The 17566-nt window shown below is 42.7% G+C and overlaps 1 protein-coding gene across 5 annotated transcripts in view; it reads left to right on the top strand.

Annotated features, from left to right (window-relative positions):
• Positions 1–4542: 4542 nt before the first annotated feature.
• Positions 4543–17566, top strand: part of PCNX1 (pecanex 1) — a 175996-nt gene continuing 162972 nt past the window's right edge. For 2 of the 5 annotated variants that reach the window (XM_081227688.1, XM_081227689.1), the window contains exon 1: positions 4544–4749. In XM_081227688.1, coding sequence (XP_081083814.1) covers positions 4597–4749 — 153 coding nt within the window. In that variant the 5' untranslated portion in view covers positions 4544–4596. Of the gene's footprint in view, positions 4750–17566 lie in introns of all 5 variants that reach the window. The other 3 variants (XM_081227691.1, XM_081227692.1, XM_081227690.1) reach the window with 2 other exon arrangements.

Raw genomic sequence — 17566 nt, forward strand, 5'->3', positions numbered from 1 at the left:
ACTGTTGAAGAGTTACCAACTAAAAGCTAAAACAGATTAAAATCTTTAATTGAAAAGTCATTGCTTTCTGTGTTGCTTTATTTATTCAACGTACATTGACTGTCAGTTGATCTTAACAGCTTGCTACTAGGCCTTGTGTGACAGGCTGAGAAGTGCCCTGCCCTCAAGGAATGTACAGTTTAGTTGGAGGGATATAAAGAAGTACACATTTAGGTGCCAAAAGAATGGAACATATGAGTACTCTAGGCTATTCAAAAAATAGATGAATAGGTTTGAAATAGTCATAATGAATCTTAGTAGGCAGATGGAGGAGTAAGGTTTTCTAGGTAAGGCACATGGCATCAGTAACAGTATAGAGGCAGAAATTGGTAAATCAATGGGCTGATAAATAAAAATAAATAAATGTTCATGTTAAAAGGTTTTATGTTGGGGAATAACGGGAGCTAAGTTAGAGAAAATAGTGCTTCAGCTTGTAGGGGACCTCGAATGCTTGGCTAAGGAATGCGTCTTTAGTACTGTAGGCACCAGAAGGGAATTGAAAGCTTCTGAGCAAAGGAGGGGCATGGGCAAAGTGGATTGGGGAGATTAATTTGTTGGTGGAATGCAAAATGGTTTTGAAGAGAGATTGGAGGCTATGTGGTCTGAGTTTATGAGAGTTTTCACCAGATTGATTGATCTGGCAATGTAAAGGAAGGATTGAGCAAGAGAAAGACTAGGAAACTAGACATGGAGGAGGGTGTATGAGGTTCTAAGCCTGAGCGAGTGGGAAAATGTTGGTTTCACTAAGAGAAATAAATAAGAAGGGCTGGTCTGGGGGGCATGTGCGTAGAGAAAGACATGGATACCTGCTACATTTAGGTTGCCGGCAGGACATGAGGCTATGATGTCTCAGTGGATCATTGCTACTGCATAAACTGACCAGAGCTGCAGTCTGTATGCCTCTGCTCTGAGGTGGGCTTGGGTGGGGGTTGTTAGAAGGTTTTGCACACTCAGCTTTGTCCCTTTCAGGCAGGAGAGAGCATCCACTGTCAGAGTCCTCAAGGGGCCTGGTCAGGAAGCACAATTTTAATAGAATTAGCTGAAAGATGAACACATGTCAGGTGGTGGTTTGGCAGTAAGTCATTGCTGCTAACTTTGACAGGCTAAGTGTCACATTATTAATGGCTTTTATGCATGGCTAAGAGGGTTAACACTTAGCAAATTAGATTCCTCAGTTTTTGTCCTGCTCTTGTATTTTATGGGTATGACAGGGTATGTTACCTTTCTGCGCCTCAGCTTCCTGTTTTTAAAATAGGAAGCTTGTTGTGGCAACATTCATAAACATTTTGAAAGTTACAGATAAAAAGCACTGCAGCATTCTCTCGCCTCCCACCCTCACCCCAAAGACTGAGTCCGTCTCTGGGAAAGGTCATCCATTTCACTGAATTCTTTCAATGGCTAACTCCCTAAGGCAGTTAATTAGCATTTTTCTAAAATGCTTTTACCAGTCCAGAGCTCAAAGATGAAGTCTATAACTGTCTTTTCTATCTCCTGGACTTGCGCATCCTGCTGACCCCTTTTTACTCAGTGGCTGGTGCCACGTGACTCCCACTTCTAGGCTCTTGGATCAATCCCAGCCATATTGGAGGGGAATTAGAGTTCTATATTAATACTCTGGGACCTCAGCATGAAGTAACCATGGTCAGTATGAAATGCAGTCTCAGTTCTAGGTATTAAGTTCCTCCTTTGTTTCTAAGTCTCCCTCTGTCTGCCAGATCTGGCCTTTGGATACTTGTCTTGTTGCCCTGAGCCCAGGTCCTTGTCCTCCAAACTTGCCCAGTACCTCCTCTCAAGGACCTGAATTCTACTTGTTTTCATCAGTTTCCCAAAGGGAGAGAAATCCAGACCTGGAAGACAGCACTGAGGCTGGGGCCTTGCTATAAGCAACACATTTCCTTAAAGCTTGCCATGATTTCCCAATTTCTGTCTGTTCCTGGATTTCCCAAGGCTGCGTAGCCGCTGCCCATTGGCTTACCACACTCGCATCCTCTGTATTGAACCAGGCTGTCCTGGCTGCCCTCCTGGTTGCTGCCGGTTACATACCCTCCAAATACTGTCTTCTGGCTGCACACTCATCACAACAGATGGGTCTGCCTCCAATTCCATGGATGTATCTAGTTCTGGTCTCCACTTCTTCCAGTCTACCTCACCCCAATTACAGTTAATCCTTTTACATTAAACTACAGCAGATATTTGCTGGAGTGGAAACTGATGTGGTGTTGGAATTTTATCCTTGTTTACATCTTCCTTTGTGTGGGAAAAGCTTGGGATCACTTCCAAAAGCTGCTTAGAGAGCTCTCCTGTCTTCTTTAGGAGAAACAAATGAACACTTGACAATACCTTGTGTCTGTGACAAAGGCTCAAGGCCACTCTCTTAGTTGTAAAATTGCATATTTAACCTTAATTTTGCTTTTAGACATACTAGTATATTTTAAAGTATATTTTAGCCAGTGTTCATTCACGTCTCTCAATTTCAAGGTTTGTTATTGGAACTTCATGGCTTTGTGCTTATAAGGAAATGAACAAATCAAGGCTGGGGATGGTATTCTACATTGGTGGTTTCAAATTTTAAGGTATATTAAAATCTTCCAGAGGGTTCGTTAAAATAGATAGCTAGGTTTCACACCCAGAGTTTCTCTGGATGCCTGAGAATGTGCACTTCTTTTTTAAAAATAAACTATTCTTTTTAAAAAAATGTTTATTTATTTGGCTGCACTGGGACTCTTTCTTGTAGTATACAGGATCTAATTCCCTGACTAGGGGTTCGAACACCTGGCTGCCTGCAGTAGGAGCACAGAGTCTTAACCACTGGACCACCAGGGAAATCCTAAAAATTTGTGTTTCTAACAAGTTCTCAGGCAGTGTTGACACAGCTGGTCCTGGGATTACACTTTGAGAACAACTGGCCATACGTTTAAACTGGCCACAGGTGACCAGAAGCTGAGCAGTTATTGACCAGTTCAAACTCTTATCTGAATGGATAAGGTGGAGAGTGCTAAGAAATAAACTTCCAGAGTTCAGTCCATGCAGTTAGGATGACTGCTGGTTCCAGAGGTCTTTCAACCACTTCTGAGAACTTGGGCAATCACTTAGTTTCTTTGTGCTTGGGTTTCCTAATTCATAAAGTAAGGCTAGCCTGTATGCTGCCCTTACAGGAGTATTGTGAAGGTCAAATGAAATGGGTGTGGAAATGTTTGAACTGTAAAGTGGTGTGACTCTGGGAGGTACTGCAATTGTTTTTCAATATTCTTCTTAAAACGTCACCACGGATTTCTTTTGGCTCTCTTGCTTTTCTCATTAATTACAGCAACTTTAATCCAGGAATAGAGAGTACATTTATTGCTATCATAAACTCAAACTTCAAACTCTTTTTTTAAAAAAAATTTATTCAATGAGATCAGACATGCCGTATAAACATTACACAGAGCCAAGAATGATTCCCAGACGTTACAGCTATAAAAAGAAAAGTACGAGACCCTGTTGTGACTTGGGGTGGAGGCGCCGTTAATCTTTCAACCTTGTTTAAATTGGCCCATTAATAAAAATGGCTACAAGTTACAGCACGTTAAAAAATAAAATCACCGTGTACAGTGATCAACCTGTCCACCCCATACCTTTACACCTCTTGCAACTTCTATTAATTTATCTGTCTTTGGAAGTAGTAAATCTGTCCAATCCTGGCCGTGGTTATTTTTCTCAGTCAAGGGCCTCCCGCTCACTTTATGGACCAACACAGGTCTTGCTCAAAGTGGGTGCGTTTGTGAGTTTTCAACCGTCATCAGCTGTACCTAATTCTTTCCGGCCTTCAAGGAGTATCTCAGATATGAGCCTCATTGTTCCTAGGCCTTTAATAAATATCGTAATTCGTCAGCCAGGATGCTGACAAGGTCTCGAGGGGTGGAAGACCCGGTTTCTGGACTGGTGATGGAACTTGCCAGCATCGGGTACCGGGAGCGCAGTGGAGTCTCCCACAGCCTCGACTCGCTATCCCCGGAACCTCGGCAGCCCCGCCCCCGGGCCCGGGCCCGCGTCCGCTCGCGCTTCCCCCAGGCGCCACCAGGAGGCGCCCGCGGCTGCCGAGGCGCTGTGCGCACCCGCGGGGAGCCGGATCAAGGGGCGGAGAGAGAGGAGAGGAGAGGAGGAGCTGGAGGGGGCGCGGCTTGCTCCCCGTGCCTCCCGGGCGCCGGGCCTCCTTCTCCGCCAGGCTCTGGGCTGGCGGCCGGCGGGGGTCGCGGCGGCGGCAGCGGCGCTGGCGGGCCGCGGGCGGCGGGAGCCTGGCTCCTGCTCCGGGTGTTAGGAAACAAGATGGCGGCGGCGCCCCGAAGGCCGGTCCCCACCTCTTCTCCGCTCTCCTCCGCCCCGCCGCTCGCCTCCTCCTCCTCCTCGATCTCCTCCTCCTCCTGCAGCAACCCCAGCGACCGCAGAAGCGCCGGCCGGCTCTCCCAGAGCTCCGGAGGGGGATAGATTGGGCAGCTGCGGGCTCCGGCGACCAAGGCAGAGCTGGGGCCGGGGCGGGGACGGCGGCGGCGGCGGCGGCGGCGGCGGCGCCGGGTGGGGATGGGGTCGCAGACGCTGCAGATCCTCCGGCAGGGGGTGTGGGCCGCGCTCAGCGGGGGCTGGTACTACGACCCGCACCAGGCCACCTTCGTGAACGCGCTGCACCTCTACCTGTGGCTCTTTCTGCTCGGCCTGCCCTTCACCCTCTACATGGTGAGTGTGGGGGCGGGGAGGAGGGCGGCTCCATACCCTTCTGGCGGGCCGGGTTTCCCGAGTCCCGCGGACGGTCGCGCCTCCCTGGCTCCGGGCCGGGGGTGCGCCCTCTTCCCCTTCCCGGTGCGCGCGCCCCACCATCCCGCGCCCCGGTCCCCTAGGGGCCCGCCGCCCCCCTCGCTCTGGTGCTCCCCTCCCCCATCCGTACTCCCCACTGTCCTCTCCCTGGAGGGCTTCCCCTATTTCAGTGATGACAGGAGAAGCGAATCAGCAGCAGCCTCCACCTCCCGCCCCCGGGCGCCCAGCCCGTTTTCTGGGAAGTAGTAGCTTCCTAGGCCCCTTCTTCGGGGGTCCTGATCCTTCCCTCTCCAGCCTTTCCTCCCGGGTGGGTGAAGCCCGAGTGGGGCTCCCTGCCTCCGCGTCTGGTGGTGGGCGCCGAGCGTTCTGCTCCCAAGGGCCGCCGCATCCGTCCCTGGCGCGCGTGCTTATCTGTGCTCCGTTCCTCGGGCGCCGGACACCCCTGGGGCACTCCCTGCCCCCGAGGCAGTTCTCGCTCCTCTCTCCGGGGAGTACCCTCCCTTCATCTCTCCTCTAATCCGGGTGCGGAGCTTTTGGAGCCGCAGGGAAGAATGTGTGCCGCTCGGTGCGGAATATATTTTGAGGGGAGTCCGGGCTCTTACTCGCTTAGACGTAGTGGTTGAAAATCTGACTCTCGCCCTTCCTGCCTCTCAAAATCCTGTTTTTGCTTACCAGTGGTTCTTTTCTGTTCGGCTCCGTGGTCAGTGGCTTTTAGTTCCAGGCCAGCTTTGGGGGTAGGGTGCGGGGGAGATACGGGGAATCTGGCTGGCATTTCAGCAGATTTGTTTGGGTTGGTTCAAGGCCTTGTACTGACAGGAAAAAAGGAAAGTACTGCCTGTTGATGAATTCATTACGTTCAGTTTCTCCGAACGACCTAGGTTTTTAAGATATATTTTCACCGAAAGTTGTGAGTGCATTTTCTTTTTTAAAACACATTGGGTTAGGGTGGGGCATTAGGGAGACTAATGTGGAAGAGAGGTGATACTTAAGCTTCAGTTAAAATTTTAAAGTAAACAGAAGGGAGGAAAGATTGGTAACTTTTTATTTTAGGAGAATGCCTTTGAATATATTTCTGCTAACGTTGTGGTTCTTCGTGGAGCTGTAGTACGGGTGCTGGATTAGAAAATCTGGTGAGGATACCCATTTCTTTCCTAAGTGAAGCTCATTTACACTACTTGGCAGAAAAAGTGGAGGAAGATATACTGAATTTCACATTCTCAACAACTTTTAATTTTTCATTGAAATCGTTTGGGAGGGACCTGCTGCTAGAGGTAAAAAAGCCGTTTTACAAAAAATACTGAGTAACTGATGGCTTATTTCTTTAGGGGACTTGTTCAGTCTTGTCACTTTCTGAAAATTTATCACAAAGTGTTATAATTTTCCATTAATTCTGGCCCAGGGAGTTAGTTCTATTTCCACTTCTCTATCTTCCAGGAATATGACATAATTAATGAACAGGTTAATTACTTTGGGTGTAAGAATCCTCAGGCTGTCACAGAGCTCTTTATAGCAGTTTTCTTTTATATCCAGGAGAATTGTAAATTTAAAACTGAAGCCGGTTCTCGGCTAAGACTCTTGGTGTTATTAAGGCATTATTAGAGCAAATGGAAAGCACTGAGTTCACTGCTTCATTTTGGGAGTTTATTCAGTTAAATTTAATTCACAAATAAATATTTGAATGTCTACTGTGTACTGGGCAATTTGCTGGGTTCTGGGAAAATAAAATTGCTTCCCTGACTTTCTTGTTTACGTTAATGGCAACTCTGTTCTTCCTAAGCCTTTAAAAAGCTCTCGTTGATTCTTCTCTTCCTCTCTCTTCACATCCGGTTCATCAACAAATCATGTGGGTTCTATCTTTGAAACCTAACTAGAATCCAGCTAATCATCATCACCACTCCCTTGGTTCAAGACATCATTATATTTCTCTTGGGTTGTTGCAGTGTTCTAATGAGGGTCAGTGCTTCCATTCTTTATTCTCTATTCATAAAGATGTCTGAGTGATTCCTTAAAACATAAGTCAGATCATGGCACTCAGCTCAGAGCCTCCCTTCCCGTGTGTTTACCCTCTCCCCCACTCCATTTGCCTTCTTACAATTTTCCCCACACAATAACTACGTTCCTGCCTCAGGGCCTTTGCACTTGCTATTTTCCCTCTGGATGACTCCTCCCCTCCAGATATATGTGTGACTTAACGTGCTGCACTTATTTCAGGTTTCAGTTATATGCGAGGCTTTCCTTGATAACCACTGTAAAATAGCAACTTCCCAGCTCCTACAATACTTCCTAGCCCCCCACCCTCCTTTATTTAATAGCACTTGTTACAAATTGGTATATATTTATTACTTAATGTCTCTCTTATCCCATTAGAATATAAACTCTAAGAGGGCAGAGGCTTTTTGTTTACTGCTGTGTTATCAAGACCTAGTTCAGTGCCAAGCACATAGTGAGAACTCAAATATTAAATGAATGATTAGAAATGAACAAAACACAGCTTTTGCCTTCAAGGAAGTTTAAGTCTAGCCTGGGGATAATGAACAATTACAAGCATTAGAATTGTTGTGAAAAGGTAAGTACAGAATGACCCTGAGCTTTTAGTCAGGGGATTGATCCTAGTCTAGGGGCAGTTAGCAAAGAAGATTGGTAAATGTTTACTTGGAAGTTATCAGCATTATAGAGGACAGTCCAGGCCACAGACTAGAATATCTGGGGAGAAAGTATAATTCATTAAAAAGAAAATGGCTTGGCCAGAACTCCAAAGCCTAACAGCAGTTAAAAATCAGCAAAGGAGGGCTTCCCTGGTGGCGCAGTGGTTGAGAGTCCGCCTGCCGATGCAGGGGACACGGGTTCGTGCCCCGGTCCGGGAGGATCCCGCATGCCGCGGAGCGGCTGGGCCCGTGAGCCATGGCCGCTGGGCCTGTGCGTCCGGAGCCTGCGCTCCGCAAGGGGAGTGGCCACAACAGTGAGAGGCCCGCATAACGCAAAAAAAAAAAAAAAAAAAATCAGCAAAGGAGACAATAAAGGTAAAAGGAAAATGAAGAGAGGAACCCATAACAGAAGCCAAAGAAAAAGTTCTTGAAAAGGAGAAAATGGTAAAAAATGCCAAATTGCCCTCCTGAAAGGCGGTACTAATTTAAATTTTCATCAACAGGATTGAGAGTACTTGTCTTCCCACCTCTTCTCAACACTTTGCAAAAAAGAGTGTTAATGGTTGTAAATTTCTTTTTCAACGGAATGTTGAATAAATGATTTCAGTAACATTCTGTTTTTGATAGTAGGCAGAATTTGTCTTAAAGTACTTTTTTTTTTTTTTTTTTTTTTTTTTTTTTTGCGGTACGCGGGCCTCTCACTGTTGGGGCCTCTCCCATTGCGGAGCACAGACTCCGGACGCGCAGGCTCAGCGGCCATGGCTCATGGGGATCCTCCCAGACCGGGGCACGAACCCGTGTCCCCTGCATCGGCAGGCGGACTCTCAACCACTGCGCCACCGGGGAAGCCCTTAAAAGTACTTTTTAATCCAAACTTTTCTTAGTCCAAACTAAGGATGTTTACTGCACTAACATATATCACAAAACAACTTTTATTTGATTTTTCCTATTCTCTGCACTCAGATAATTTTCACAGTTAGGTAATTGGTAAACAAGCAGAAATGTTTCTTTGAGAGGAGATTGGTTGCGTCTTTCTGGTATTTTATCTGAGTTAAATCAAATGGTTTTCCTGTGTCTCTGTGCATAGCTGGGGAGGACAGAGAATCATTTTGTATGTGGGCTTAGGACATCTGGGACACCGGGGTAGTAACACTAGGATAGCATAGAGTAATGGTATGGAAAAGCACAGAGTACAACAAATATTCTGTAGATTCTACTATACTGCTGACTTCTTTAGCATTACAGATGAATTTTGCCAAACCACAGTGGAATAAATAGTTACTGATTCTGATTCCTCTGGTTCCTCTCCCTGTCCCCTTAAAAGTTGATTAAAAGCTTTCTTTGCTGGAATTGTAACATAGTTCACACTTCCTTTCCTTCCTTTATCATGAGAACCTGAGGGGTTGCATGTTTTATAACTTGTACGGTCGGTGCTAGTCTCTTTTGCTTTGTGTTATAATAAGAAAGAAAAGAAAACCTAGGGGAAAGCAAGCCATTTCCTTTTGAGATTTTAAGGGAAAAAAAAAAAAGTCCTATTTGTAGAGCTTTGTACAAACCAAATAGAAACCTGAGTGCCAACTGCCCTGAGAATAGGCAGGAATATTAGTCACAAATTTGAGAAACTTGAATCATGTATGTGGCTGTTTTCCTAATCCTCCTCACTCCCTGAAAGTTGTCTAGACATAAACTAAACAGATCCAAGCACCATAGTTGTCATCTTGAAAACTTTGTATTTTGAAATAATTTTAGGTTTACAGAAAAGTTACAAAAATAGTATAGAGAGTTCTTATATACCCTTTGCCCAGCTTCCTCTAATATTAAAATCTTACATAACCATGGTGCCTTTGTCAAAATGAAGAAATTAACATCGGTACAGTACTAGTAATGAATTGTAGACATTATTCGGATTTCACCAGTTTTTCCATTAATGTCTCTTTTCTGTTTCAGGATCCAGCCTAGGATACTGTATTGCATTTAGTATCATCATCTTTAACATGGCTTGCTTTCTTTCTGTTTTCCCTTACCATGCTGGGATTCTATTCTTTAAGGAATTTTACAATTTATAACAATTAATCAAATTGTGTCTTATAAGAAAAATTAGTGAAAGGTTTTTAATGCCTGTGATAGGTACATTTTAGATGGAGAAAGGAGGAGAGCATTCTGAATGATGTTTAAACCAAGCATTGACCATTAACCTATGTGAGGCTGTTTTTGAATTGAGATATTTTACATATGAAGAATTGTATGACATGAAATCATTCTAAAGAAGAAAAAGACTTTAGACCTCATTCACACAAAATGGACACCAGTGTCTTAGCTTCCTCCTATAATGCTGTTTTCCTAATTTATAAGTTAGAAGCAATGAGACAAATGCACAACCATATTACAAGGTAGACTGTGACTAATCCCTTATGTGTCGTAAAGTGTTCAGGAATTGGAAGGAGGATGCAGTTATTTCCTAGAAGGCTTTATGCAGAGGATAATTCATACATTCACAACTCTGACTGTATGCTGGGCACTGGGGTAGGCCTTATGGTGGGGGACCTTTATAAGGTTTGTTATTTGTGCTGGAACATCATTTCCCATAATCTTCCCACCAGGCAAGTGAATCTTTGTTCTATGGAAAAGATCGTTTAGTGAAAGAATAGGTGTTCTCGGGTGTCATGGTTGCTCTGCTAGCAAGTATTTTATTGTAATGTATCCGACATGTTAAAGCTTTCTTAAACCTTGTTTAATTGTTCAAAGCTATAGTTCCTAGGATGTATAAAATTTAACATGATATCTAACGTGGTTAGTGCTTTGTTCCAAATTTCCCTTTCATTGTTGGCTTTGCCTTTGATTTGGTAATCTTACACAACTACTGACAAGTGTTTATAGCATCGTTTTTGATCACATCCTTATGCAATGTCAGTGGTACTCAAACTTTCACTGTGTATCTATCTTGGCTTTCTTCCTTATTAAAGAATATCTGTAGGTAAAACACAGAAAGTCAAAGTAACTAAAATCACAAAGTGCACCACATAGCTCTTCACACTGTTCTAGGCATTGGCAGGTGGCTTTCAGCTAATTATAACTATATATTTTTGCTCACTAGTAGGGTGAGGAGAATTAGAATTCTCCATTGGATGGTTTCAAACTACCTGCCCTCCACTCCTCTGCTCATTCTGAGTAACTGCTCATCCCTTTTCCTTCTGTAGCAAGATGCACATCACAACACAGGCTGGAGGGAGGCTGATGTTGAGATAATCCTGAATCTGCTTTTTTTTTTTTTTTTTTTTAAAGGAAGTTACTCAGCAGCTTTGGAAGATTATTAGGAATTCTTTTTATATTCCTTACTTGTGTCTCTCATGATACTCCACTTGAGAATTGCTGGCCTATCATATGACACAGGCTTCTACACAAGGGATAACATAGGGCAGAGCTGCCATTACCTTTCTTCTTAAAAAAAAAACAAAACATAGCGCACCATCTAATAACTGGGAATTAATTTGCCTGCATTCCTATTTTGCTTTATTCCAATAAATCAGTATCTGGGGGAGATTCCAGGCAAGTGTAGTTTGAAAAGCCACTCCCCCTAGATGTACCAGCAGAAAAAGCCTGTAGGTGATTGCTGGTGAGCACCTCATGCTAACAGTCACTACCTGGGAGTTTTAGTCTATTATTTGTGACCGTCTGAAAATACCTTATTGTTTCCTGCTTAAGTTGCTGGTTTAACTCATCTCCTTTTTTCAGCAGTGAATAAATTACTGAATAACTTTGACTCTGGCTGTAATAGGGGCTTTTATGGTACTGAAAGTAGTAACGCTTACATAGTGCTTTTTACCCAGTATAGTATAATCCTTGAGCATCTCACCCTCCAGTTAAAAAGCCATTGTTAGGTTTTTTATCATGAAAATATTACTGGTTGTAGAAATTGTTCCATGTGGTAATCAAGTATATATAATCCAAAATGAAAGTACATATAATCCAAAGTAAGGGTCCAAAATAAAAGCAAACAATGCTGTGGCAATAGTGTGGTGCACATTTGTATGTATAAGATCTTACACCTGGAAGTTCACAGCATAAGTTTCTAGAAAGATTGCTGGGTCAAATTATGTACATTTAAACTTGAATGTCAAATTATACCTCAGAAAATGTTGTACCAGTTTATATTCTCACTCGTGTATGAAAGGACCTGTTGCCCTTTGTTTTCACCAACATTGGATGTGATAGGTAAACTGGCATCTTGGTCTAATTTTTGTTGTGTTATTAATAGGCTCTTTGAGTATCTTTTCACAGGCTTAGTAGACATTTATATCTTTTTTCGGTTAGCTGCCTGTTGTATGCTTTATCCTTTTTTGAAGGTCATGTTCTTCCTAAGTGATTTTTGAGAGCCCCTTGTATGTTTAAACATTAGATCTTTGTTATGTATTAAAAATTTCCCCTAATTTGTCTTTTAACTGTATGATTGAGGGTTTTCTTTGTTGTTGTTGCGGTGCGCGGGCCTCTCACTGTTGTGGCCTCTCCCATTGCGGAGCACAGGCTCAGCGGCCATGGCTCACAGGCCCAGCCACTCCACGGCATGTGGGATCTTCCCGGACCGGGGCACGAACCTGTGTCCCCTGCATCGGCAGGCAGACCCTCAACCACTGCGCCACCAGGGAAGCCCTATTTTTAATTTTTTGAGGCGCCTCGGTACTGTTTTCCATAGTGGCTGTACCAGTTTACGTTCTCATCAACAGTGCGCAAGGGTTCCCTTTTCTCCGCATCCTTGTTATCACTCGCTCTTTATTGTCTTTTTGATATTAGCCATTTTTACAGGTGTGAGGTGATATCTCATTGTGGTGTTGATTTGTTGAGGATTTTTGCATCTATTCATTAGCGTTATTGGCCTGTAATTTTCTTTTCTTGTGGTATCTGGTTTTGGTATCAGGATAATGCTGGCCTCATCAAGTGAGTTTGTAAGTGTTCCTTTGTCTTGTGTTTTTGGGAAGACTTTGAGAAGGATTGGTATTAGGTTTTTAAATGTTTGGTAGAATTCACCAGTGAAGTTGTCTGGTCCTGGACTTTTGTTGGGTTTAGTTTTTTTATTTTTAATAGTTCCATAGTAATGCATTGCATGGATATATTATTTATCATGTTACCTGCTGATAGATATTTAATTTGTTTACAGCCTTTTGCTAACACAAACCATGCTGCAGTAAATAATCATACAGATGTCATCTCACCTGTGTCTAGATATAATATTAAGATAAATTCCTAGAAATCAGATTGGTTGGTCAAAAGGGTAAATGCTTTTGTAGTTCTGAAAGATAGTGCTAAATGGCCCTCCAGAGGGATTGTACCACTTAACTGGCATGCCCGCAGGCAGTGTATCAGAGCCTCTTAGTGCTCCTGCGTGCCACAGCCTCACATAGTTTTGCGATTTTCATAGGTAAGAAATAGTATCTTAGAGTGGTTTTAATTGGCATTTGTCCTACTTTGAGTGGGATTGAGATGCTTTTCATAAGCTTCAGGGTCATTTTTTTCCCTATTTTTCTGAAATAGTTCACGTGCTTTATCCATTTTCTACTAGGTTATATGTTAAGGATTAATTATATGTTAGTCCTCTGTAATCTAATTGCAAACATCTAATAGTTTTTATAGTTCATCCAATTTGGAATTTATTTTGCTGTAAGCAATATATGAGTGTCTAGTTAAAAAAATTTTTTTTTTTTTTGTTAGGCAGTTGTCCCAATCAACCTAATGTATTAAACAATCCTGTCTTTTCTCAGGGGTTTAAATGCCACCTTTCTAATCTAAGTTTCCATGGGGGTATTTGCATTTTGCTTTATCAATATGTCTTTTCTTACATGAATACCATACTTTTTTTAAAATAAATTTATTTTCTTTTATTTATTTTTGGCTGAGTTGGGTCTTTGTTGCTGCGTGCAGACTTTCTCTAGTTGCGGTGAGCGGGGACTGCTCTTCGCTGTGGTGCGCCGGCTTCTCATTGCAGTGGCTTCTCTTGTTGCGGAGCACCGGGCTCTACGCATGCGGGCTTCAGTAGTTGTGGCTCACGGGCTCTAGAGCGCAGACTCAGTAGTTGTGGTGCACGGGCTTAGCTGCTCTGTGGCATGTGCGATCGTCCCGGACCAGGGACGATCCAATGTCCCCTTGAACCCATGTCCCCTGCATTGGCAGGTGGATTCTTAACCACTGCGCCACCAGGGAAGCCCAATACCATACTTTTTTTAGTAATCCTAGTTTGATGTATTTTTCTTTCTTAGTAGTAGTCTTACCTTGTTATTTCTTCTTCTTGTTATTTCTTTGGCTATTCTTGCATGTTTATTCCTCCATTTTGTTACATTTCCTAAGGATGTTGCTGAATTTTTTACTGAAAAGTATTGAATTTTGGATTACTTTAGGAGGGAAGTTTGGTATCTTTATAATATTGAGTTAAGGTGAACTCTTCATTTCTTTTATGTCCCTCAGTAGATTTATTTTTAAAGAAGTTTTCTTTATGTTAACCTTGCACATTTTCCCTTAGGATTATTATTCTTAGATTTTAGTTTCTAACACTACTGTAAATGCAACCAATTCTTTCTAACTGATTATTGCTTATTATGTAAGAAAAATCATGACTTTTTTTTTTTTTTTTTTTCCTGCGGTACGCGGGCCTCTCACTGTTGTGGCCTCTCCCGTTGCTTTGCACAGGCTCCGGACGCGCAGGCTCAGCGGCCATGGCTCACGGGCCTAGCCGCTCTGCGGCATGTGGGATCTTCCCGGACTGGGGCACGAACGCGTGTCCCCTGCATCAGCAGGCGGACTCTCAACCACTGCGCCACCAGGGAAGCCCAAGCATGACTTTTTAAAAAACCTTATTTTAGAATAGTTCTAGATGTATAGAAAAATTGTAAACATAGTTCAGAGAGATCCTATATATCCTGCCCCCAGTTTCTCCTGTTGTTAACATCTTAGTTTACTGTGTGTGGCACATTTGTCACAAGCAATGAACCAATATGAATACACCATTATTAACTTATAATCTGTACTTTGTACAGATTTCTTTCTTTTTTTAACTCATGTCCTTTTTTTCTGTTCCAGGATCCCATTCAAATCTATTGATTTCAATTTATTAAATTTGCAACCAGACACTGTAGAATTAGGTTATTCTTTCTAATAATTTTTCTGTTTATTTTAAAAGGATTTTCAGATATGCAGTTATATTTGTAAATAATAATTTTAACTTCTTCCCAATATTTATACTTTTTTCTCTTGTGTAATTGCTTGGTATGGTACTTTATGTATCTATTGATGTAATAAATAATGTTGAAAATATGAACAGCCTTGCCTTGTACCCGTCTTCAATGGGAATTTTAGTGTTTTACCATTGAGCATACTAAGTTGTGTTTTGGAATATAGATTCTTTTTTCTTTACTATGTTCTGGAAGTATTTGGCCATTTTCCAGTGACTTCTGGTGGTTCACTATCAGACTAATGTTTACCTCTGTGTCTTCTGAGGTCTCCCATGTCTTACCTATGTCATCTTCTTTTTTGTAGTTAATCTTTGTTTTCTCTGAACCATTTCTACTCAGAGGTCTTTTTGTTTGCTTATCTCAGATTTGTCACTACATTGCTCAAGCATTATTAACAACGTCAGATAGTTCTTGTGCTATTATATGCCCATGCACTATCTCCTTTCAAGTTTTCTCACTTCATACTCATTGTAGCCCTGTGAAATGAAGACACTGTTTTTATCCCTATTTTTCTGATGAGGAACCAGAGGCTCCTAGAAGTTAAACCACTGGTTCAGGGTTATGTAGATTGCCTCTGCCGTTTTTCCCTCTGGCCTCCGGAGGACCATCACGGTCACCCTCCACCGTGTTCCTCCACAGTCCTGCAAGGTGCTTTTCTGATTAATCTGTTTCTGAAAGCCTACTTGTGATTGATTGGGATGAACTAAGTGTCCCTGGATCTTTTTCAATATGTATTCTGAATCTAGAACTCTCAGAGCTGGCCTTGAAATCACCATCTAATTATATCTTTCATCTTGGCTCCCCTTCTCAACTAGCATATGAATACAGTGGAAGCCCATTATAAATCTCCCGGGGATTTAGTTATGGTTCTCACATATAGTTAAAGTGAGATAATTTGTCTCACTCATCATTTTGGAGGGAGAGGTTAGTTAGCCTTGTTCTATAGTATGTACAGGCATACCTCATTTTACTGTGCTTCGCTTTATTATGTTTGCATTTTTTAACATGTTGAAGGTTTGTGGCACCCCTGGCTTGAGCAAGTCTTTTGGCGCCGTTTTTCCAAGAGCACTGTTCTCTTGGTGTCTCTGTGTCACATTTTGGTAATTCTCACAATATTTCAAAATTTTCATTATTATCAAATTTGTTAAGGTGATCAGTGATCTTTGTTTACTATTGCAAGAAAATTCTTACTTGCTGAAGGCTTAGATGATGGTTAGCATTTTTTAGCAATAAAGTATTTTTACATTAAGGTAAAAATACATAAGGTAAAAAGTACAAAAATATAAGGTAAAAAGTACATTTTTTTCTAGACATAATGCTATTGCACACTTAATAGACTACAGTATAGTGTAAATATATATATATATATGCACATATATGCATGCACTGGGAAACAAAAAATTTGTGCGACTTGCTTTACTGTGCTCTTCACTTTATTGCAGTGGTCTGGAAGCAAACCTGCAATATCTCCAAGGTATGCCTGTATTATAAATGGATTTTACTAAAATTTAATATCCTTTTACTAATTGGTCTTATACAGGCCCCTTTCCTTGCTGTGTTTATATAAAATACTATTTCTTCTTGCCATTGCTACTACTATTACATGTGCTCCTTCACTCCAGCTACAGAGATGCAACATTTGCAGTCTGTTTATATCCTGTCCATTCCAGTCTTTTATGAACAAAATCTGGAACTGTAGTCCTTATGAATAGGTAAATAGCAGCAAGAGAAGCAGTTGTTTCAAGGACGAGAACTTTTCGGGAAATTCTAACCTAACTTTGGCACAGCGGTGCTATTGGTTTCTAGTGGGTAGAGGCCAGGGAAGGTGCTAAACATCCTGTATTGCATAGGACAGCCCCCAGCAACATACAAGATTATCTGGCTCAAAATGTCAACAGTGCTGAGGCTGCGAAACTTTGCTCTAGAGCATTCATTCTTAGTGGGCATGTTGTTGTCCTCAAGGGGGCGAAAATTAGTTCTTGGGTTGGGGGTGGTGGTCAAATATTTTTGTGTACAAAGTACAGATGTGCACACAGTACATATAGATATACAGTGTTCCTGTGGTGGTAAACTTTCATGAGGGGCAGTGTTTAGAACACCTGCACTTCTGTGTGTTTCTCCTTTACTCTCACACTGCTATACTCACAGCACTTCTGACACCAGATGTGTGGGGTTTTCCCCACACCAAGCAATTCTCTGAGACACTGGCTGGGAGTCCTACAGTTTAATTCAATTCTGATGCTGTCCACCTGGAGACAGCGTCAGATCCCACAGGTTAAGTTCTCAGTCCCATGAGACTGCTTCTCTTCCCCACAACTAAGATGCCCGTCCCAAGTCCAGGTTGTTCCTTGTGCTTCTGACCAACTGACTGTAAATCACTGGCTCCCGTGACCCCATCCTGAGGTTTGATTGATTTCCTAGAGAGGTTTACAGAACTCAGGAAAACAGTTTACTTACTGTTTACCAGTTTATTATAAAAGGCTATGATAAAAGATACAGGTGAACCTCCAGCTGGAAGGGATGCATAGAGCAGTATATGCGGGAAAGAGCACCAAGCCTTCATGCCCTCTGTGGGTGTGCCACACTCCAGCACCTCCCTGTGTTCACCAACCTGGAAACTCTCAGAACGTCATACTATTGGGATTTTGTGGAGGTTTCATCACATAGCCATGATCAATTATTAACTCCATTTCCAGCCCCTCTCTCCTATGGAGAATGAGAGATGAGGCTGAAAATCCCAAGCTTCCAATCATGGCTTCCTTCGTCTTTCTGGTGACCAGCCCCCATCCAGGAGCCCACCCAGAGTCACCTCATTAGAACAAAAGGCATTCCCGTCACCCAGGAACTTCCAAGGGATTTAGGTGACAGGAACCAGAG

The sequence above is a fragment of the Mesoplodon bidens genome (assembly GCF_964165515.1).
Source record: "Mesoplodon bidens genome assembly, chromosome: 3".
Taxonomy (NCBI): Eukaryota; Metazoa; Chordata; class Mammalia; order Artiodactyla; family Ziphiidae; genus Mesoplodon; species Mesoplodon bidens.